We start from the raw sequence: 24,588 nt of genomic DNA on the forward strand, positions 1-24,588 counted from the left end.
TATCTTTAATCATTTGAATGCTTCTTTTTTGAGCAGCATCAATTGATTAGTAGGATCACAGTCATACTCACATTAGGCCGCCCTCATCATTTTTTATCAAATTAAAATGATATATCTTCTTATTTCTGCTCTTTTGATCAAAGTTGCGTGTATATCGCACTCTCTTTATGATTATTAATTAGGGAAATTTGGCTTAAAGTACCCGTTTGAAACTTTTATTGACCAAAGAAATTTGGTATATAACTCATTCTCAATATGTGCAATTCTTATTCAACTATGTGTAAAAGTCTTCAAAACGGAAGTTATTTGCATAAAGCAGAAAATATGTTGTATATATCCGAAGAAAATTTCTGCTTGCTCATATTTAAATTTTTTTAGCCTATAAAATTTATAAACATGTACTTTTAATCAATTTTTTCTACTAATTGTTAATGTCGAAGGTGCCTTATTACTACAAACTCACAAGTACCGGCTGTTAAATATTGAACTTCATAATCCTTCTTCTTAATATATCTAATACAAACGTCTCTAATTAATTAATATATAAGATTAATAATTAATAATTATACAGAGAGTGAGACATGCATGTAAGAGTAAAAGAAAATATTTTTAAAAAAATTACAAAAAAAGACCTTAGAATTGTAAAAACACATATAAGGACCCTTGACAACTTTATTTTGGATTTTGACAACTTCATGACATATTATTGTCAAAAGCTATAATGAAATTGTCAATAGTCCCTATCTGCGTTTTTACAATTTCAAGATTTTTTTTTTACAATTTTCCCAATATTTTTCGATTCTAAAAGCCTCTAGGGTTGTAGTTTATAGGAAATGAGTCAGCTGCATGCATGCTTGTACGGTTTTCTCATATTGCAAGGTCATATTGATTATAAGTGATAAAAGGTAAGAGAGATAAACACGTGATCTTATCCCATGTTTGTACAAATGTAGAGGTTGAAGCGGAAATTTATGGTCAGCTTTTGAAGATTAAAGAAGTGATGGTACTCATTAGCTAGGCACCTGGTACCTAGGAGGAGGAAGTGAAATGATGAAAAATAGGGATGAGACCACCTGGTACTTATAATAACTTCTTATGGTGAGTAGTGATTTTTGGGAGACAAAATAACTAAGATGTTATATCTAAGATCAAATCTAATTCTTAATGAATTGTTACATTAACGATCAAAGGTAATATATAACACATGTAGACTTCATATTTTGCTTAAAAGTCAAAGTTAACAGAGACAATGCCTATAGTTCAGAAAATGCTTACAGATATTTATATATCATCCACTAATAAGATCTTTATATTGGTAGTAGGATTCAAACTCCTAACATTATGAGTTATAAGCTGACTTCTTAGTAACTAAACCAATTCTTGTTGACTAGCATGTTAAAAGAGTTAAACCTATATGAATGCATTACCATGGTATGCCGAAAGAAATTGAACTTCATAATCAAAGAACAATTTTAGAAAAAGAAAAAGAAAAAAGAACAACCTCTCAGTAAAAAGTCTACCATGATTTAAAAAAAAAAAAAAAAGACCCAAAATGCATAATCAAATGATGGCTTTAGACACGCTTGAGGCCCACAACAATTGAGTCCGACCGTCCATGCATAAAATTTAGGAAAATTTTGAGAAAAAGAATCATGAAATTATTATTTTTAATTTAGGCACCTAAAAGTTGAAAATGACAGGAAAACAAGTAGTGCATGATCTAGTAATAAAATGTTTTTTGTATCATATTTTAAAAAAAAAAGTTATCAAACTTATCAATACAAATACATTTTTTATCATTGATTGTTCAATACTTTTCATTGCTAGTTTAAAACTTGGTAATAAATAACATGTTATTGCCAATAAATTTTTTCTTATTTGCTATTTAACACTTGTTATTGTTAGTTTAGAACCTATTAATAAATTTTTTGATATAAGTGTATTGTAATCATTTAATTATATTTGCAAAATACCAAATCAAGCACTACTTCTAGGGCTGTATATGGGTAGGGCTAGCTGGCTAGATAGAGTAGGACCTTTACCTAATGCCTACCCCGAAAGATAAATGGGCTCCATTTTGCAGCCCACTACTCGGCCTTGCCAATGAAAGTCCAAGTAATTTTGGGCAGGACTGGCAGGACAAGGTGGGCTTCCTTGCCCATAGAGCAACATCCTACTCATATATTATGTGAAGGAAAAAATTCAAACAAGATCTCTGGTAAATAATATTGTAAACTTCAAATACATTCCATAATTCTCTAATAACAAAAGTTAACGGTTTCTGCATAAAACTAAAGAAAAAATCCATCTGGCACTTTTAAAATCCTTTAAGATGCTTGTATAACATCTATTTATGAGAGAACATTTAGTTAATGTTTAGTAAGCTAATAAGATAAATAGGTTATAAATGCAAAATGATGAGAGGTGAAAATATAACCTTTATGTCTATGTCATTTTAAAAGTCACCTAAAACCAAACTAAGATATAAGATAACATCAACAACTTTTCAGAGACATGAGCAATCAATGGGCATGGAATACTTCACAAAATTTGCAGGCTTGCACTTATAAATTCTAATCTAAAATTTATTTTCAAAATTTGCATTGTTACCTTTTGCGCTCCAATTTTTCCTTTTAAACTCATCATATTTGTGGCAATTGATTGCATAGTTGGGTTCTTGAAAATTTATTTTGGAATTATTTAAATTTTCTTACCATCACATATTATTATGTCCTAAGAAAATATAGAAATATATTACAGGGTTAATACAAATTTTGGTCCCTCAAATTTGGACTCAATTTGGTATTGGTCCCTAAAATTTAAAACGTGTGGTATTGGTCCTTCAAATTATGTCCGTTTCAGACCGTTAGTCCCTGGTATCTTAGCACCGTTAAATTTTGCTGACGTGGCGTTAACACCATTAACCGATGAGTTGGCATATAGGTGGCATATGACCTGGACATGGTATTGGTCCCTCAAATTTGAGGCCATTTTGGTATTGGTCCCTGAAATTTAAAATAAATGGTATTGATCCCTCAAATTATATTTGTTTCTGACCATTGATTCTTGATAGCTTTACGTCGTCAAATTTGTCTAAGTTGGCTCTAACTTTATTAACCTATGATATGGCATTTGACTTGGCAACTAAAACTTGATGATGTGGCATGAGCAATGGAAGGCTACGGTCGAAGAGAATCTATGCAATCTGGGATTCACTTTTGTTAAAACACAGAGCTTCTGCTCCTATATTAGTGTGGAGGATGCATTCTCAGCTAAACCTTCTACCTCCTTTGCTACCTTTAGCCAAAAAGGTGACTTAACAGTTCATGAGAAGAAGAAGCCAGCTTCAGATACAAAACCACTCCCATTGAAGCCATCTTCTTCTAGTACAGACGATGATGAACCTCCCAAGAAAAAAGAGAAGCCCATTACCAGAGTAAGAAGCTTGAGAAGAAGCAACAAGAACCTCACCGGCAACTCTAACAAAAAGGCAGGCACGACCAGCAAGCCACCAGAGCCGCTGAGACCAGATAACAGCAAAGCAGAGGGTTCTACAGGAACAGATAAAAAGAAGAGGGCCTAAAGCTATCAGGGACCAAAGGCCAGAAACAGATATAATTTGAAGGACCAATACCATCAGTTTTAAATTTCAGAGACCAACACCAAAATGGTCCCAAATTTGAGGGACCAATATCATGTCCAGGTCATATGCCAACTCATCAGTTTAACGGTGTTAACGCCACGTCAGCAAAATTTAACGGTGCTAAGATGCCAGGGACCAACGGTCTGAAACGGACATAATTTCAGGAACTAATATCACACATTTTAAATTTCAGGGACCAATACCAAATTGGGCCCAAATTTGAGGGACTAAAATTTGTATTAACCCTATATTATATATAATTTTATGTAAAATAGAATAATATATATTTATTGGGTAGGGCCACATGACAGGGCAACACACCTAGCCTAATGCTTAGCTTGACCTGAACATCCCCAAATTATTTTCGGGCTGGACAACACATTTTATATGCAGGCTCGGGTGGATAAACTGGGCTACTAGGCTACACGAACACCCCTAACCTCTTCTTTCGTTGTCATTTTTAACTTTTAGGTGTTTGATCTGAAATATTATATTTTTCAGCTTTTTTATTTGTCATTTTCTTGAAAATCTAAATCAAAAAAATTTTGTAATAATATTTTGATACACATAATGGAATACAATATAGAAATATGACATAAAACAATGATTTTGCGAAATAAATATAGAATTTTCTTGGTACACAGAATAAAATTGAGTGAAAAAATAAAATTTATAGATAAAAAATGCATTTGGATATTATTACATGGTTTAACTAAAATTTTTTTCAATAATACGATAGTTATTAATAAATGATTATATACTTATTAAAGATCAAAATGGAAATAAAGCACATGCATCATCTTGTTTTTTTTTTTTTTGGTTGCAGTATACATCATCTTCGGTATCACATTTCCCCATCCATGAGACAGGGAAAAGGATATAAAGTTGTCCATGGGCCATAGATTAATGGAGTCCTAGTCCAAGTAAAGTGAATGGGTTGGCCCATATTCCATATGTGGGCCTAAAGAAAATCGACATGTCGAATTGACGATGATGCTCTGGCCCCTTTTCTATTAATTTTGTCTCTACCACTTTTGCAAATTAACTTTGTTTATTTATTTGGCCGAAGAAAATTAATCAGTTTTATTTTGACCAGTCTAATCTTTTGAGTTTAATCTTTACTTTTTTGGTGGACCAGACTCCTTGATATGTTTTTTTTTTGGTAAACCACTGCTGTTAAGACATTTCTTCAATTGGTTATTATTAAATCAGTGTACTTTTAATTTGATAAATTACAATATTAAAAAAAGGTTAAAATAACTACGAGTATTATTTAAGGTCACGATTTACTTTTTTTTTTAGTAAAAACGCATATTATATCAATAAAAAAAGGCAAACATTACAATTTATTTTATTATTTTAATTTTTCCGTACAAATTTATATAAATTTGTTTATTTGGTAATTTTGTAAAATTTAAACACACGTTAGTTTTTTTTTTTTTTTTTCCCGTTGCATTTGGATGATTTGGTGTATCTCTTTTTTCTGGTTTCATCTCATCCATTTGTTCAAATAGATAGGGTAAGCCAATAGACCTGGTAATATAGGTTGAGCCTGTGCTAACCTGCTATAAGGTAGCGGATTGGATTAAAGAAAATAGAAATTATTTTGATGTGATCTTTTTCAGCTTGCATCCGCTAACCCGTAGCTTGCCAACCCACAAGCTAACCCGCCGGTCCTTTTTTTTTTTAATTTAATTTTTAAAAATTTTTATTTTAATTTTAATAGGAAAAAGTTTTACTCCTTCGGTCCTTAATATAAGACCCATTTAATTAATTTGATTAGATTAAGGAAGTTAGGTAAGTTAGTTAATTATAAGAAATGTAACACATTTTTCCTAAAATACCATAATTATCTTTCTTAATACCCTATCTTCCTCTTCTACTTGATTATGGTTGAAGGAGTATTCATAGGGGTAATTTAGAGAAAATTGACAAATATGAGAAATGGGTCTTATATTTAGGACCAAAACCAACTCAACAATTGGGTCCTATATTAAGGACCGGAGGAGTATCATTTTTACTTAATATACATATAACTTTGTATTTTGTCAGAGATTTTAATTATAAATTTAATTTCTTATTTTTTTTTTATTATTTTACTATTTTTATACTAATAAAATAACTATTAACAATGATTTATATGTTTATATTTCAACTTTTGAGACTAATTTAATTATATAATTATATAAAAATATAAAAATAAGAAGGATTTGATCTGTAAAATTTTATAATCTAATTTAAAAAATTTTAAATATATGTGTAAAATTTTTTTTAAAAAAGGACGGAGGTTGGCGAGCCGAGCTGGCACAATAGGAGCTCGTCAGGAGGCAGTTCTTTTAGGATCAGCTTGTATGGTCTTGAGCCTGGTTATGGGCCAACCTGTTTTACCACCTCTACCAATAAGCTTGGAATTAAATGGAGCATCTAATTTATAGATCTATCGTCGTAACTATTAGTTTCGGTTTCGAATCTGCTGGTAAAAAAAGTTTAGGTTTCGAATTAAGGGTTTTTAAAGCCCGTAGGAACCAGAATAATATTCAAAGGTTACGTTGCAAAATAGCTTTATAATTTTTTTTGAGAGAAAAACCAACATTACAATATATAAAAACATTTTTTTTCCAAACAAGAAAAGGCAAAATGGTACATAAATCAGATCGGAATCACTGCATCGTGTGCTAATAGAAAGCATGCATGGGACCTCAGGTTGTAGACTACACAAACACATAAATCCCAAATTTATAATTTTTTTTTGGGCCAAAAAAATTTATAATTTTGAAAGTTTTTTCCTATTAATTGTGTATATTAAGAGGGAATAGTGTCTAATAGTTTTTTTTGTGCCGTTAGTGTCTAATAATAATTAAAACAGATACAGTCCTCCTGAATGCATAAAACACTTTTAGTAAAGCTATTGCCAGTTGTGCAAACAAACTCAATCAATCAAATAACCATATAAAAAGGAGATATTTTATGGAAAAAAAAAACAACATATCTTTTTAACAAATTGTTCCCTCTCATCCTTATGATAGGGCATTATCAACTAATTCTTACATAATGATAATTAAAACACTAAATCTGCCCTAAATTCATACTCCTCATGTCCTTAATACATGATCTAATTGTTAAATTAATTTTAATTCTAAATATAAGATTTATTTATCATATTTCTCAATTTTTCTTAAATTACCCCCATGAATACTTATTCAACCATAATTAAGTAAGGGAGGGAAGATATTTAGAAAGATGATTATGATATCTTAAGAAATACATGTTATATTTCTTATAATTAACTAACTCACTTAACTTTTTTAATCTAATTAAATTAGTTAAATAGATCTTATATTAAGGATCATATGATTATTTTTTTAAGATTACCCCTAACCTGAATGATGTAGATCAATAAACACGGAGTTTGATAAGTGTTTTAACATTAAACCTCAATTATTTATTATGATAAAATTGAAAAGTAGTAATTAATGAGTTGGTTAATAACTTATAGAACTGAAAATTTCTTATAAATGATGCCCTATAATTTATAGGAGAAGATGGAGTAACAATTAACTTCATTCAAGGCTTTACTCCAGGTAAGGCCACTCATTCTCAACTCATCAACGGGTCACGTTAGGACTCTCAGCTTTGAATACCAGATCTAGGATAACTGGAAAGATTGTTACTAAACACTCCTTTATGGATCGTGGTCAGATTCTATTTTCTAATGCACATGATCCTCTTAAAGAGGTAAGTGCAGAGCATACTTAGAATCTCTTGGCGACAGAAGAAAGACACTATAAGTGAGGCTTTCAGAAGAAGAGAGAAATTTAGAGAGAGCTCATGAGAAAAGCACACTAGTATTATACAAGGAAGTAGATACAACTCCTTCTGCCCGTAACTGATGGCAGAGTGGGGTTTATATAGACGCTCGAGGTCACTACATGACAAAGTCCTAATAGTACACCTCATTATGACGGGTAGATGTAATAGTAGACGTCATTATGACTTGACAACTACTCACAACTACCAACTACTCTCGTAATGATACCTAATAATGACAACCACTCCATTTATTACAAAAGGACGAAATAGACTATAGGACAAACTACTTTAATAAAGTAAAAGTAGATAACGACATAAAGTAGGATTTTGGCGGGTCCCGCTTTATCTTCAGAGTATCCCAAAAGGATATTTTCTGATAATGATGTTCCCTAGTCTTTATAGATAGGCTCGTGGCTAGGGGATAGGTTCATGATGCCTTCTGGGTCAGGATCATATGAGTCATAGTGTCTCCTTGAGTAGTAGTAGTCTTTGAGCTCTGGATCAGGGTCTTCTTGGTTAGGATCCTGGGATTCTCCTGCAAGGAATAGGAGGTTTGGCTGGAAACTTGGCTGAGGGAGATAGAGTCTTTCAGGCTGAGTGAGTTGGATCTGAGAGTCTTCTTCATAAGGGTCTTCAGAGGCTTCTGTCTGTGGAGGGACCTGTGACCTATTTGGTGGAGGTCTGACAACACTCATGATGAAATCTCTTTGGAATTCTTCAAGTGTTGTATTGCTGGCTCATGGTGAGATTGGAGGGAAAGGTCCAAGAGAAAGGCACAAAGTGTCTTCTCCTGTGTCAGGCTGGTTTAGTGCAGTTAATGTCTTCCCAATTTTTTCCATTAATAATGCTTCCTTTCTTGGCCATGAGGGGGTGGTGACTTGGAGGATCAGACGGTTGTCTGTGTAAAGCCTCTGGTCAGCACTTATACCATAGTTCCTGAAAAAGGTATACAGACAGAAAAATCTTTTTTGTTTGGGAGTTGGTAAGTCCCAGATATTATGTTCCTTGAAAATTTTCCAAAGTTTCCCTCTCCAGTAGGGAAGAGGAGCAAGCATCTCAAAGAGTGTGGTAAGAAGAGAATTTTCATTTCTGAAGTCATTCAGGTGGTCATGAACGACTACAACTGAGAAGGCTATGGCACAGGTATAATTGGCTGAGACAGACCAAATGTACCATAAAAGTTCCTCTGGTATGGGTCCTTTGATGATGGGAACAGTGAGGTAAGGAGCATCGGCATCGAAGTGCTGGGGGTAAGGATGAATTCCGGTGTCTACAAAAACACGGTGAAGCCAGTAGAACATAGTACTCCTGGCAAGGTTTTGGACATCTGCTGGAGATTCAGGACGGGATCCAGGAGGGAAAATGGTGGCTCTCATTCTGTGAGGCATTTCTGGTTCAGAGATAGTTAGGATGAAAAGAAGTTGAGGTCTGGAGAGTGACAAGAGTTTCGGAGGCTGGGAAACTTTATGAGGTCTCGTGAGGAAATCTGCTATGATGTTCTGGTGACCTTTGAGATGATGAACGGTGAATTTATAGCGAGAGAACCAGTCTTTCCATCGGAGTAACTGGCTGTCTGGCAAGGTCTTTCCCTTAGGATTAAGCATTCTGGGAAAAGACGTATTGTCCATTTCTACTCTGAATTGATAAGGACTAAGATGGAAACTGAACTTCTTGATTCCTCTTTTGACAGCAAGGATCTCCTTGTAGGTAGCATGATAATGCTTTTCTGACTCCTTGAATTGTTCGCTTGCATGTCCACAGTAAAATCTCTTTCCATCTATCTCTTCAATTAAGACAGCTCCCCAAAAGTCATCACTGGCATCAGTCTGGAGGATTCGCAGTCCTCTGTTAGGGATCTTTAAAGGAGGTGGTTGCTGTGCAATTCTTTTGAGGGTCTTGACAGCTGAGGTCTGCTCTGTCCCCCACGTGGGAGGATTCTTTTTCAGAAGTTTGGATAGCTGGCTGGTATGATTTGACACATGAGGGATAAAATCCCGAAGGTAATTAATAATCCCCAGAAATTGTTGGATTTGCTTTGTTGTGAGATTATCGTATGGGAATTTGAGTAATTCTTCTGCAATGTGTGGTCCAGGATAATACTGACCATTTTCAAAATGCATTCCAAGAAACTCTATGCTTTTGACACCTATTTCTCCTTTCTTTGCCGACAACATAATCCCATATTTTTCAATTATTTCCCCGAACTGGGTCAATAAAAGTTTATGGGAATCTTCGTCTTTTGAGAAAAGCAAAAGATCATCAATGTAAATGAGAAGGTTATCAAGCATAGGTTCAAAGATTCTAGTCATGGCCTTTTGGAATAGTGATGGGGCGACTTTAAGCCCAAATGGCATGACAGTCCATTGGTACTGGGCATTTAGAATACAGAAAGCAGTTTTGGGTCGATCTTCTGGGTAGATACCCAATTGCCAAAATCCTGCTTTGAGGTCAAACTTGGAAAAGATTTTTGCATCTCTAAGATGGACTGTAAGTGAACTGGGCTTTGGTAAAGGGAATTTGTCATCTTGAAGGAAAATATTAAGAGGCTTATAGTCAATGACTAACCTTTTCTTCCCTCTTTTGATTTCTGATCTTTTTTCAACATAAAATGCCTGGCAAGCCCAATTAGATTTTGTTGGTTCAATAAGGCCTTGTTTGAGAAGTGCAGCACATTCTTCTTTAGCGAGCTTGAGATCCTCTGGATTCATTCCTGGATGAGAGGCTTTTGTAGGACTGATATCCTCATTTTTCTTGAAGGGGAGTTTTATGAAGAACTCTTGATTTTTCCATAATGGAAATGGATGAGAGAACTGTTGATGACTATCAGCGCAAAACTTGAGAAGATGATCTCGAATATTTTCATATCCTGGTGGTGCTTGTTGGATTTCAAAGAGGTTAGGAATTTCAGTATATGCACTAAAGAAATTTTTATATCTAATTCCTTTAGGCAAGACTTGAAGATTCCTAGTATGGTAATAAGCATCGAATCCAATAAGAATATCTTTCCCCGGGAGATCACTACCAAGAACTTTCATCCATAGAACACATCCTGGAAAGAATTGAATACCAATCTTCCTGCGAGTGATCCATTCAATCTTGAATGGTTTTGAATCGGCAGTAAGGAAAAATTGATCACAAGGGATCCATGCTTCGGAAGGAAGAATATCAGGATTCATGATGGTTCTGTATGCTCCAGTATCAATAAAAGCAATAACAGGAATTGGCTTTTCATCTCTTCCTGGAAGGATATGAATTTTGATGTTTGGCTTGGGAGTGACTTTGCTGTGATTTGGCTGAGAAGCCAGGGAACAAAAGAAAGAAGACGGATGCACAGGCTGTTCAAGGGAATATAAATACCCTTGAGGATCATCATCTTCTTGGGATAAGGATTCAGAATCAAATTCTTCATCTTCAGAGAAATGAAGAACATATTGTGTTTCTTCATTCTGAGCATCTTGTTCTTCAATCACAGATTCTATATCTTCATCTTCGTTGATCATGAGAACAGTCTGCAAATGTTCCAGCATCTTCACATCCTTTTTTGTCTTGTTAAGACAATTTTTTGCAAAATGTCCTTTTTTCTTGCATATGTAGCACCTATCAGATTTCTTTGAATAAGGCCTGCGCCTCCTAAAGTATCTCAGGAAAGGCTTTCTGAGTCTTCTCCTGGAGTAAGAACCCTTTGGATATCTGAATCGACGATAGTGAGATTTTCTCTTGGTAGAACAAGAGCAATCTTTATCATCTTTGCAATTTATTTTCAGATGCGGTTTCTTGCAAGCATGCCTGAGCTTTGACTGTCCTTTCAGCATTCCTTTGAAGAACTTCTGTTGTTCACAGAGCTTATCCACAGTTGCTAATGCCAACTGATATATTTCTCTAATGGAAATGTTAGCCATGTTTCTATGGAGTGCATTGATAGCTCTATGAAGTTCTGGTTGTAGTTCATCTGGAAGAGAGGCAATAAAAGTATGCCTGAGATTGACATCATTAGCTCCTCCAAGCATGTAATATTTTTCAGACATTCTCTGAAAATGTTTCTGCAAGTCTCTTTTGTCCAAAGAACAGCATTTTATCTCAATGTATTCTTGACGATGCCTTTTGTTAATGATCTGGAAATCGCCAATGAATTCTTTGTGAATGAGTCCTAGAAGAGTTCCTGCATTATCTACTTTGGCTGCTGCTATCTTTTGGTAATCACTGAGACTTTGATACCATTCTCTTAATGTTCCTGTTAGTCTTGAGAGAAATTCTGTAAGAACTTCCTCAAGAGTTGCATCATGCCTGGCAAGCTGCAGATCAATCCATGCTCCGAACTCATGGAGTCTATCTCTCCATTTTTCTGGAGGGAGATCATCAAAAGTGAACCATGGACCTGTAGTAGGTTTATAGTATGTTCTTCTTGGCTCAGACATATGAGGTACAGATGGTTCTTCATCAATAGGATCTTCAACTGTAGGATCTGGTTGGACCATTGCTACCTTAGAGATGTCAGCATGGTATGTCTCAGGATCAGCGTTAGAACTGTATTCAATAGAGGAATCAGACTCAGTTTCAGAGGTTCCATCTGTTGATGATTGATCTTTGTTCACAGATTGGAAAGTGGCTATGGTTTTGTTTGGGTTAGCAACTTCTTTTCCTTTTTCTCTGTCTAGAAGAGAAGTTTGTTTTGGTGGAGATGATGGTGGAGTTCTTATTACGACTCCTTGAGAAGACAGTGTTGGTTCAATAGGTTTAGTGTATGAGGATGATGGGTAGAAAAATCTTTCAATGAAGGAAGTGAGGTGGTCTTACTGGAGGTTTGGGAGGAGGGTTTGGTTGGACAGGTGAAAGAGTTGGTTGTCGGGATTTTCTCAATTGTCTTAAAATAGGATAAGACATTTTGAAAACCTTGCTGTAATCAGATTCTCTGGGATAAGAAGGAGGTGATGTTGGATATGTGGGAAGTTGGAAACTAGAGGGGTAAGACGGATAAGGGTCATAGATGGTTTGTGAATGATCCTTAGCAATGTCTGACTCGATCCTTTACAAATCCTTTCGGATCTGTGACAGTTCTTGCTCTTTTTTGGTAAATTCTGGTCCAATATACTCTTTCTCGATAAACCGCTTCAAATCTGCATCCAGTTGATAAGCTTGAGAAGTCAGAGTCTTATAAAGCTGCTTGACTTGATTAGAGACTTGGTCAAGCCTGCTCGTCAGAGTATCAGTTCTAAGAGTCAGCAAGTCAAGCTTTGAATCAATCCTTGTCAGAGTTCTATTCTGACCGATCGCATTCTGGGTCTGCCAGTTAAGAACTTCTTCTGCTACTGAGACTGGTCTAACTTCACTAGTAGGAGAGATTTCTGTTGGAATAGAGAAAGGTCTTGCTGTAACCTTTGTTTCCCTGTTGGTTCTTCTTTCAAGAGGAGGAAAGTCCTGTTCATACGGATCCATCATTGCTATACACGGGATGGATTGTTGGATGATAGGAATCACTGGATCTGCCTCTGTTTAGGGAGGAGATTTTCATGACCTGTTTCTTTAAGAAGATCATACAGAGATAATCTGCTAGAAGGAACAGTAGGGACAGGAGGCTTCCAGTTTCTAGCTTTCTGCTTTGGACCATGATCATCATCATCATAGTGGCGATGGTAACATTTGTGGGAACAAGGAGATGTATTCTTCTCCTTTTTCTTCTTTTTTATGGCATATCTGATAGGGTAAGACCATCCATCTTCATCTTCATCGTCAGATGCTTTCCACCAGTAAGGTGTATCACACTCACAGTCAGGATCACATTCTTCTGGTGCATGATCCCAAATGAAGTAGCCATTTATGTGAGACACATAACATGGCTCGGCATTCTGATCTACCCAAGCAATTGGAGGGTCACTCTTGAATGGAACATAGGCTGGAGTGATGGTCAAAATACGTCCAGAAGGTACAGAAGAACCTTCTTGGCTTGGCTTGGTGAAAACAATTTTGACTGTGCCATCTGAAAGCCTTTTTATCTCAGGAGGAGTAGAAGTATGGACATCCCTCTGAACACTATGAAAGTGTTTTTCATAGTTGGTGATCCACTCAAGAGGCATCAACTGAGCAAGCTCTTCTTTTGGGATCTGTCGAGGAATCTGGATGATAGAGGTATCATCAGCTCTATCAGAAACCACATAAAGAGCATCTTTAGTGGAATTTGGAAAATGAAGATCAAGAGCACGGTTCTGGAGTCTGTAGAGGACTTGATGATGAAGAGTTGCGGCAATAGCTTTGGGATCTTGTTCTGCTCCAACTATCTGGACCTAGATTTTTAGTCTGTCAGTCAAAGTTGGATCTGAAAGCTTGATGTTAAAGTCTGGGGCCATGGTAAGGATGACACTACCGTTGCTAAGAGTGGTTAAGACAGCACCAATCAAAGCATTACTGTAGGTAGTATATGTAGTATCGACTAGAGCAACTTTAGCAGTGGCTGGGATTCCTTTTCTCCCATGGAGAGTAAGGATAAGACGTCCAGTACCAATATGGAGATGGGTATAACCTTGAGCTATCCACTCGTTGATCAAAGGTTGAGGTATGTCAATATTGACATATTGTTCAGAGGAAGAGGCAGGAAGACCACAGTTTTCTAGTTTGGTAGATTGGACAACTTCTTTAACATGGGGTCTTCGGGTGGAGATCGGGTTTCTAACATTTCTGGTGACACGGTTGGTACGGTAATAAAGACTATAAGGACTGAGAAGAGGTAGATCTGTTTTCTGAACTCTAGCATCTTCAGGAAGATGATCTATCTCAACAAGGTTCTCTATTTTTCTGGAGAGAGTTCTACGAATAGAGGAAGGAAGTCTTTGTGAGATGAAGGAAGAAGAAAGGCGAACGGGTTCAAGGCTGTTTGAGGTTTCACTCATGATAAGATTATATCTTCTTACTTACCTTCACAAATAATATCTCACTTCTGTCAAAAATGTGCAGGCTCTGATACCACTATTTATTGTTACCATTATTGATATTCGCCCATCGGATGAAAGCCTTGTTCCTCTTCCCATACAAGGAGGCAACTTGATTCGCGTGCCATTTGCGTGAAGCAACACACTTCATCGCAAAACTTTCGGATCAACTCATCAATTACTCTTCTGGTTTTAAATATAAATTTTTTATATTAATATGTATAATAATTTTATATTTAAGATCAAAAGAGTATATTATTTGGAATCTTATACATTTAAGTAATCGAATGAAAGGACAATTGAGGGAGGATAAAAGAAAAGATTCATGCATGCCATTATAAGATTGAAATTCCTTACCACTTGTCGAATTTTTATAAAAAAAGGTGTCTCAACATTTAATGCTTAATTGAATGTGATTGCGTCGAATAACGATACACTTATGCCTAGTAAGAAAAAGTTGAATTCAAAATCAAGGAGTGCTTTTTTGCTTATCCCTACCAATGCATAACGAATATAAAATTAATCATATTATTTATAAATCATAGACAATACAATTTTTGATGAATTTTAAATTTAAATTACATTGAAAATAAACTCTATTTTGAGCGGACCTCTATTTATAAAGATTCCGATAGCCCGTTGGATTCTCCGGGATCCAGAAGCGAAAAGTCAGGGTCTTATGGCGGAAGCAAAGGATACTTAATTTTAGTTTGACCATCCAGCAATTGCTCGCCGCACATTGGTTTAGACTTTTGACTTTTGAGCTTAGACAGATCAAAATACTCACTTTCAACGTGTTCCTACAAATTAATTAAGAATTTTTTTTTAAATTTCATCAATTTTTATTTAAAATTTAATAATTTATCCTTATTTAATATAAATTATACCTTATATAAATAAAATCAATACAATACTACCTCCGGTCCTATAAATAAAAATTTTGTATAATTAGAAAGTCTATAAATAAAATCTTATAATCAGGATAGGAAATAGTAATAAATAAAAGGTAAAATTATATATTTATATATAAAAAATTTTCTCATTACACTTTAGATAGGATTAAAAAAATATTTTTTATTTTGGCCAACCGGAGGAGTACTTCGCATGCCCTTCCATCCACCACGTAAGATCAAACTCACTTAACTCGTGTACGTTTACGAATATATGGTTGACCAGCAAACACATTTAGTTTGATTATTCATGTTATCTCTTTCTCCACGTAAGGGGATGAAAAAAACAGGAATTGCTATCAAAATTTTAGGATCGAAATTTTTTTACAAAAATATGATATATGAAAACTGAAAAAAAAAATTCCGAGAATTGATTGTGTGAAGGAAAAGTATTAAGCACCCCATAATACTAAATGATTTTTTGACCAGTATAATACTAAATAATCATACCTAGTTGATTATCTAAAGTTAATGTGGTCTTTAAGCATATTTCAATGACCAAAAAAATGAAAAAAAATTATTTATTTACTCAGACTTGACCTAGCCCAAAAAACTAGTGCCTATTTATCCTTTAAAAGATTCAAGTCCATGTAGTTCAAAGCATAAATGCGTTTTCATTTGGGTGGTGTTTTTTAGAAAAAGATTTATTTTATTTAAAAAATTTACTTTTTTGTTTATTGGTTAGATATCTTTTATTTTATGAAAATAATTTCTTCCTTCTTATTAATCCATGATGAGATTTCCTAACTTGAGGCCCAATTATGGGTGATTAGAGATTTTTCAGTTTTAATTTTTAATTTTCAATTTTCAATTTTTCCTCAATGGTATATCCCAACTTAAGACTCAATCAACATAAGTGAGAGACTTTTATTTTTAATTTTTAATTTAATTTTACTGTTTATTTTTAATGGCTCCACACCATATTTCCTAATCAAACGACCAATCAATATTAATAAATTTTTTACTAATTACTCAAAACCGCATTTTCTAAGTCCGGAAGCCAATCTACATGTAATCCCATCATCAATAAGTTTTTCTTTGTTGTCATTTATTGCAAAGGCGATTTTTCAAACTTAACTTTCAAGAAAGAATCAATGAGGATTTTCCATTACCATTTATTTATTTATTATCTATTGGTTTTTTTTTTTTTTTTGCCGCACCAATCAAAATGAAGTGTTCACAATTTAGTATTATTGAATTAAATTAAAATATTATTAGACTTAATTAAATTAAATCAAATTAAAAAATATTATTATAATGTAATTTTTCCCTATCTACAAGGTTTAAACTAAATAAACAAGAGGATTGATTGATTAATATAATGACATTAATTAAGTACTTATAAAAGGGGTCACGTATAGATCTGCAGGGATCGTGCAAAGAGAAGAAACCCCCCATTGAGACTTTGAGAAAAATGAGGCGGCTGTTGGCTTTTCTGGTGTTGCTGGTACTGTGCGTTAGCAGGAGAATGAATGGTGAAGTTTCTGGGCAAAACTGGAAAGAGATTAACAAGATTAATAGGAAAGGGCCATATACTGGAATAGTGGTGCCAAATGCCTTTGAGATGAACCCTCTTCTTCAATCATCATCCTTCCACGCTGATCCCAAGTTACCTTTCTTTGATTTTGCAGGCAAGTTTTTTTGTTTTTTGTTTGCGTTTCACTGTACTTTCTTCTTCTTTTTGGATTCTGCAGGCAAGTTTTGTTGTGTTTTGTTTAGGTTTCAATGTCTTCTTCTTCTTCTTAATCTGGTTTTCATCTCAGGAAGACGATTTCGCATAGGGGAACTGGAAAAGAAGAGGGTTATAATTGTTATGACAGGATTGAGCATGGTATGCTATCTTGTTATAATTATAACAGTCAAAATCATGGTTTTTTTCTTTTAAATATCAGATCAACCCTTTATGTTTTAGCATGTATAGGGGTTATTATTTGCTAACTTAATTATAAGATAAGCGTATTTAATTTGTTTCACTTAGTTCATATGGGTCATTATGGAATTGCAGTTAAATGCAGGATTTGCAACACAGTTGTTGGTGACATTGTTCAAAGTGAAAGGGGTGGTTCATTATGGAATTGCAGGAAATGCAAATCCACAACTTCAAATTGGAGATGTTACTATCCCTCAATTTTGGGCTCATACTGGACTTTGGAATTGGCAGGTTCTTGTTACAAATTTAGAATACTATTAATTATTCATTATATTTATTTGATGAATTCAATTTTTTATTTTAAAAATTAATTACTACAATTTTCGCATTTTTTCTATATTATATAAATTTCTCGTTCTCTTTCTTTTCCATAAAAAGGAGCAAATTCAAAAAATTTTCCTTCATATATATAAATAAATTACGCAAAGATTTGAATTTGTATTAAATTTACATGAATGATTAATCTATTTTCCAAATAGAAGAAAGATTTCAAAATTTCAGCAAATTAAATGAGAATTTTTTGCGTTGACTTTGAAAATAAAATGAAGATCAATTTTTGATTTTTCGGGAAAAAAATTAGAGAAGATTCTTGTAATTTAAGTCTTTGTTTTTGAGAGAGATCTTTGACAATTTTTAAACTAGAAAATTTTCTCTATAATCTTAACAAACCTTTTGTCTTTATGATAGAAAAAAAATCTGAGTTACCCTTCAATTGTAAGTGTTCGTTATCTAAAAACAAAAAGCAATATTTATTTGGCAGAGATTTGGAGATGGCGCTGAGGATGAACTAGCTTTAGAAGCAAATGGAGACTACACCAGAAAATTGGGTGATCTCAAGTTCTCCAATTTCAATAATTACACAAAGTCAGTGCCAAATCTGTTGAACAGAGTTTGGTACCAACCAGAGGAAGTTTTCCCACTCAACAGCATCCCAGAATTGAGGCAGCATGCTTTCTGGGTTCCAGTGAACAACACATACTTTAACATTGCAGCAAAACTGAAGGTCACTATACCTCACTTCCTCCAATTTATTATCATAGACTAATACTTTTTTTAAGCTTTAAAAATTATTTTAAAAAATGATTTTCATGGTATCAAAATCCAAACCCGAATCAGTTGATCAAATCAACGAACTAGTAAATTATATTAGTCTCTTGGTTGGTTTGATCGGGAGTTTTGAATGAGTCGACTGAATTGGATTTTATATTTTTTTTTCCTTGTTGAGTTTGAAATGACATCATTTTATGTAGAAAAAAATAGAATGTTTTATTTATCTGTGGAGTAATGGTTTTTGTATATTTTAATTAAATTATATTATTTTAATCATGATTGGATTGACTCCAATTCAACCATAGTTGGACTTTTAACCCTTGAATAACTATCTTAACTAATTTACTTATTGGTATGGGTTTCATCATCTTAAGTGATATTTTAAAAGATATAAGGATATCATAAGAGTGTTTGCCATTTTTGTCCCTGCAGAATGTGACGTTGGAAGGGTGTGTGAACACAACTTGCTTACCTAGAAAACCTACAGTGGTGAGAGTGAAGAGAGGGGTTAGCAGTAATGTGTTTGTTGATAACAAAGCTTACAGAGAGTTCTTGAGCTCCAAATTTAATGCCACACCAATTGACATGGAAAGTGCAGCCGTTGCCCTGATTTGCCTTCAGTACAAAACTCCTTTCATTGCCATTAGAGCCTTGTCTGATTTAGCAGGTGGTGGTTCTTCACTCTCCAATGAAGCTTCTCTTTTTGCATCCTTAGCTTCTCAGAATGCTGTCATTGTACTCATCAAATTCATCTCCTTGTTGGTCTCATAGCTTCTCTCTTTCTCTGTTTGCACATGGGGAATTTGAAAAGAAACAGAGATATTGTAAATTTCCCGCAATGAAATTTAAGGACAAGGAATTAGGAGCGAACGGTGTATGAGAAATCATATATGTATGTTATGCTACACATTTTCTTGTTTGCCGATTGCATCAAGTTCTTCTTTGCTTGCAATCTGCTGCGTCATCATTTCATCTCTACATTCTCATCTCGGTTGCCCCTATTTTATATTCACATTATCCTTTTAAAATCCATCATTCACTGCCATATAATATTACAATAATATTTCTCTCTGACCTTGTCAGATATTTTTGTGTCACAAGTAACTTTGGTAGCTTTTTTCCTTTTTCTTTTTTCCCATTTAAACCATCCAAATTAAATTTTATGAATGATATAAATCAATTTTACCATCTTTTGCATACTTGATATCAAATATATGAACTTTGCTACTTGTGAATAATTTAATCTCTCATTTTAACCTCCAAATAACTTATCTCTTATCAAAATTACAATGTATATATATTTTGTCTTGCTTCTGCCATAAAATATAAAAATATTGTCTTGCTCCTATTTAGATGAACAAATCCTTTGATTCAAGGGTCCTCTTTCATAACTCAAATTTAGTGTTAAGAGATATCTTCTTTTAACTCAGCCCAAAAAACTATACCATAAGCATTAAGCATGCACTTAAGGATTTCTTTTTGAATAGGCTTATCAATTTGAATAGCCAAAGGTAATCTCTGATGTAAGCCAAATCTTATAGGAAAGTTTTTTTTTCTTCTCACTTTTAAGTGTTCTTACATTAGTTGTTATCAACCCATATATATATATATAAATATATCTTGTATGATTTTGATATATGCATATCTACACCTTTATTTTTAAAAGTTTTCCAAACAGTTCACAATCATAAGCTTTCCGGAAAAAAAGAGCAATTTTTTTTTAAAAAAATCCTTCAAATAAAAATAAATGATGTGATTTTGTATTAAATTTACATGAATATTTTATCTATTTTCGAAATAGAAGAAATGTTTGAATATTTAACAAATTGAATGAGAAAATTCTGCGTTGACAAAATAAAACGAAGATCAATGTACTTTTTTGAGGGAAAAAAATAGAGAAGTTCCTTGTAGTTTACCCCCCCCTTTTTTTTGAGAGAGAGAGACCGGTGAACATTTTTAAACTGAAAAAACTTCTATATAATTTTAGCAATTTTTTTAAAAAAAAATCGATGCGAGTTACCTTCAATTGTAAGTTTTTGTTATCTGAACCCAAAAAACACTACTCATTTGGCAGAGATTTGGAGATGGTGCTGCGGAGGAACTAGCTTTAGAAGCACATGGAGACTACCCCAGAAGATTTGGTGATCTCAAGTTCTCCAATTTCAATAATTACTCAAAGTCAGTACCACATCTGTTGAACAGAGTTTGGTACCAGCCAGATGCAGTTTTCCCACTCAACAGCATCCCAGAAGTGAGGCAGCATGCTTTCTGGGTTCCAGTGGACAACACATACTATCACATTGCTGCAAAACTCAAGGTCACTTTACTTGACTTCTTCCAATTTGATTTTCATAAGTTGAACCTTTGTTTAAGCTTTTAAAAAAATTGTTCTAAGCAATTTCATGGTATTAAAACCCATTCTAAATAAGTCAGATTAGTGAACTAGCGAATCAGTCTCTTGACTAGTTCAGTTAGGAGTTTTAAATGAGTCGATCAAGTTAGATTTTATATTTTTCTTTGTTGAGCTTAAAATGACATCATTTAAGTAGGGGACAAAAAAATAGTAGTTTGTCAAATTTGTACTTTAGTAATTATGTTTTGTTGGATTATGTGTGGTTTGTATGTCAATGTTTTATTTATTTGTGAATTAATGCATTTTGTATCCTTTAATTAAATTATTTTAATCATGATTGAATTGATCCGATTGAACTATGTTTAAATTACTGACACTTAAATTACTATCTCAACTAGATTAATTATCAGTCTTGTTTCAGAACCCAAGTGATTTTTTTCCCAAAAAGGGAGAGTTTTGAGTGTGTTTGCCATTTTTGTCCCTGCAGATTGTGAAGTTGGAAGGGTGTGTGAACACAACTTGCTTACCTAGAAGCCCTGCAGTGGTGAGGGTGAAGAGAGGAATTAGCAGCAATGTGTTTGTTGATAACAAAGCTTACAGAGAATTCTTGAGCTCCAAATTTGATGCCACACCAATTGACATGGAAAGTGCAGCCGTTGCTCTGATTTGCCTTCAGTACAAAACTCCTTTCATTGCCATTAGAGCTTTGTCTGATTTAGCAGGTGGTGGTTCTTCACTCTCCAATGAATCTTCTCTCTTTGCATCCTTAGCTTCTCAGAATGCTGTCATTGTACTCATCAAATTCATCTCCTTGTTGGTCTCATAGCTTCTCTCTTTCTCTGTTTGGACATGGCCAATTCGAAAATAAACCCAAAAAAAAAAGAAGTTGTAGTAATATTTCCCGTGGTGGGATTAAAAGACATGGAATCAGGAGTCACTGTTCTACGCAAGCATGGATGTTATGCTACACATTTTCTTGGTTGCCTTTTGCATTTGGTTTTTGACTTGCAATCTGCCATGGTAAAAACCAGTAAAGAGGAAAACTGTTGTGCGCGCGCAAACACACACTTATTTACAAGCTACTCTCTTTGCTTCAATATATATATAAAGTTTTCTCATTCAAAAAGAAAGTTTTTTAGAAAAAATTTTGATCCGAAATATGAGAGGTTAATAGGTTAATGAATGATAGATTTTTACTTGTACCCCTTGTTATAAGGAGTAGAGAAAGTTTTAAATGCAGAAGAGATATGAGAACATTTTTTAACCCCATTATTTAATAAGGGTAAAAACAGCAATTTTTATCAATTTAGAACATATTTAATGACTTAACTAATATTTTTTTTTTGTAAAAAAAAGTTTAACTAATGTCTTATGTTGTGGACAGAAGGGAATACAGACCAAGAAGCAACAACATAAGGAAATAACTAGGAGAGAAAAACATACAGAGGGAAAGGAAAGAGCACGTAAAGAGTGAAAATTGGACAACAAATTCCACCTCTCGACCTGAACTCGAATGCTTACTTTTTATATCATCTGAAAACTTCTATAGGCCTAATTGATGAAGCCTCTGGTTCATTTCTCATTAGTTGCCTCTTGTTTCAGGCTCATTGGAAAAATAAAGCATGTTCATGACATAATTCCAGGCAAATTATTAGCAACGTGTGCTACTCTATTCCTATATATCACTTCTATCCCATTTTTGCGTATAAAAAATATGTTAAACTGATAAATTTTGGAAACATTAATCATTTGATTCCTAAACTTTCAACTCGATCACAACCCAGTCCCTAGACTTTAACTCCTAAAAACTTGGTCCTCCAAGTTCATCCGTTTAATAAATCCATCCCTACCGCCAGTGAAGCAAGAAGAAGCTAGCCCATGGGTCTCGAACGGTGTTAACAGAGCTAAATGTTGCATCCATTTCATCCTTTTCAGCAGTTATACGTCAAAATGGTTAAAGGAAATTTAAAAAAAAAAAACAAAAATGAAAAGAATGGAACGAGCTAACTCTGTTCCTCTTTCTTCTCGATCTGAGGGATAGCTTGCAACCTGCATACTTTGCTTGCCATCTCAGATCTTCAACCCAAGCTCATCGTTCTCGATCTAAATATTTAATATAACGTGGGTTTTGTTTTGAGTTGTGAGTTGGGCCTTTGAAGGATGGAGGAGAGTACCACTGTTGAGTGCTCTGTTTTATTGGTTTGAAAACAGAGCATGGTGAAAATAAGCTTCCAATTGTTATTCTCTGCAAATCTTGAGCTCCTCATGCTTTTACTCTACTCTTTCCTTTGTACATATCTCATTTATAAAAATGCAGAATTTTATTATAAACCCAGTTGAATTATTGGTACGTGGGTTAGGAGCCCATTTATCATTGTCTTCACTTTTTATCTCTTCTTCCACATTTGACGCCAAAAAGAATCCATTTATTATTTGATCGTTACAAACAATGGCACACTCCTATTATAGAGCTAAACATACCCTGCAAGTGATTAAGAATAATACTCCTTTGATGCCAAACTCGTTAACATGTAGCTTAATGTTTACGGCCCTAGCTAAAATAAGTACTCCCACATTTAATGCACTCTGACCTGTGGATGACGATGAGAAGAAACACACCACTTTTGTATGGACTACGAAGATAAAGAAGCGTTTTATGTCAGCCAAAATAAGTAAAAGAAATTTTAAAGGAGCAGGCAGCAACGTTGGGCTCAGTCGATTTAATAAATGTATTAAATCTGCAGATCAAGAAAGATGAGTCTGGGTTAAAGATCAGAGATGGCGAGCGAATTATGAAAGCAAGCGACGTCTGAGAATGAGAGGAAGAGCGAGAGTTACCGACTCTTTTTTTCATTTTTTTTTTAATTCTTCTCTCATCCTGATACATAATCCTAAGTGGTGCTGACAAGAATGTCACGAAGACAACTCTTAACTCTCTTAACACCGTTTGAGACACAAGGGCTGGCTTCTTCTTAGTTTACTAACGGCAGGGTTGGATTTATTAAGCGGATGAAATTTGAAAGACCGAGTTATAACAGGTTAAAATCTAGGGACTGAGTCCTGATCGAGTTGAAAGTTCAAACACTAAATAATTAATTTTCCCATAAATTTTTCATATGTATCCTATTAAAAAATGTATGGAAAAAATATGCTATAACTTTTTTTATTAGGGTGATTTTGTTTATGTTGTACATTCCCTCTCTTATTCTTTTTATTTTATTTAATACGAGCAAAATTAGAGACAATGTTATTAATAATCCTATAAGTGACTTACGTATGGAAACATAGTGGTAGAGTATTTTTTTATATATAGTAATTTGTTTGTTGGCAAATATGTATATGTATATGTATATGCATTTTATTTTGTTTTGTTTCCATTGAGAACCATTGATTACTAAATTGTGGCGCCTTTAAGTCCAAGACACAAAGGTTTGAGGGCCGCCGGCTCGCATGTAAACTACAGAACATTGTATATGAAACCCAACCTACAATAATAAAAAGAAAAAGAAAAAAAAAGAAAGGAAAAAAAGGCTGCCAAAAAAAAAAAAGAAAGAAAAAAATTCAAGTTGACATTGACATCATCGACAATTGTAAATAAAGTTTTTTATGATCATTAAATTAACATCCAAGAGTCAACGCCGCAATTAATGTAATTTTACATTTTATACAATATTACTGCTATGATTCTATTTATTGAGCAGAGAAAAAAAATATATTTTTTGGTCCTATTTATGGGTTACTGAAATTTTTTTTTATATAAATATACAATTTTATCCTTCATTTATTATTGTGTTAATTTTGTTTATATAAGGTATGCTAGATATTAAATAAGAATAAAGTTGAAAACTTGTTGAATTTCAAATAAGAATTAATGAAGTTTAAGATTTTTCTTAGTTTATATAAAACATGTCAGAAGTGATTTATAAATAGAA

General features: G+C 33.9%; 2 protein-coding genes across 2 annotated transcripts; both read left to right on the forward strand.

Annotated features, from left to right (window-relative positions):
- Positions 1-16,737: 16,737 nt before the first annotated feature.
- On the forward strand, positions 16,738-19,222 carry LOC114731066 (bark storage protein A-like). The gene is made up of 5 exons (XM_028918198.1): positions 16,738-16,954; positions 17,087-17,154; positions 17,329-17,484; positions 18,014-18,256; positions 18,736-19,222. Exons 1-5 carry the CDS (start codon positions 16,738-16,740, stop codon positions 19,072-19,074), a joined length of 1,023 nt encoding a protein of 340 aa, XP_028774031.1. The 3' UTR covers positions 19,075-19,222.
- On the forward strand, positions 19,142-21,482 carry LOC114731046 (bark storage protein B-like). The gene is made up of 3 exons (XM_028918174.1): positions 19,142-19,177; positions 20,378-20,620; positions 21,144-21,482. The coding sequence occupies exons 1-3, from the start codon at positions 19,142-19,144 to the stop codon at positions 21,480-21,482; spliced, it is 618 nt and encodes a 205-aa protein (XP_028774007.1).
- The last annotated feature ends 3,106 nt before the right edge of the window (positions 21,483-24,588 follow it).

This window comes from Neltuma alba, unplaced genomic scaffold, assembly GCF_004799145.2.
Source record: "Neltuma alba isolate B1F8T4 unplaced genomic scaffold, ASM479914v2 tig00012799_pilon, whole genome shotgun sequence".
In the NCBI taxonomy this organism is placed as follows: Eukaryota; Viridiplantae; Streptophyta; class Magnoliopsida; order Fabales; family Fabaceae; genus Neltuma; species Neltuma alba.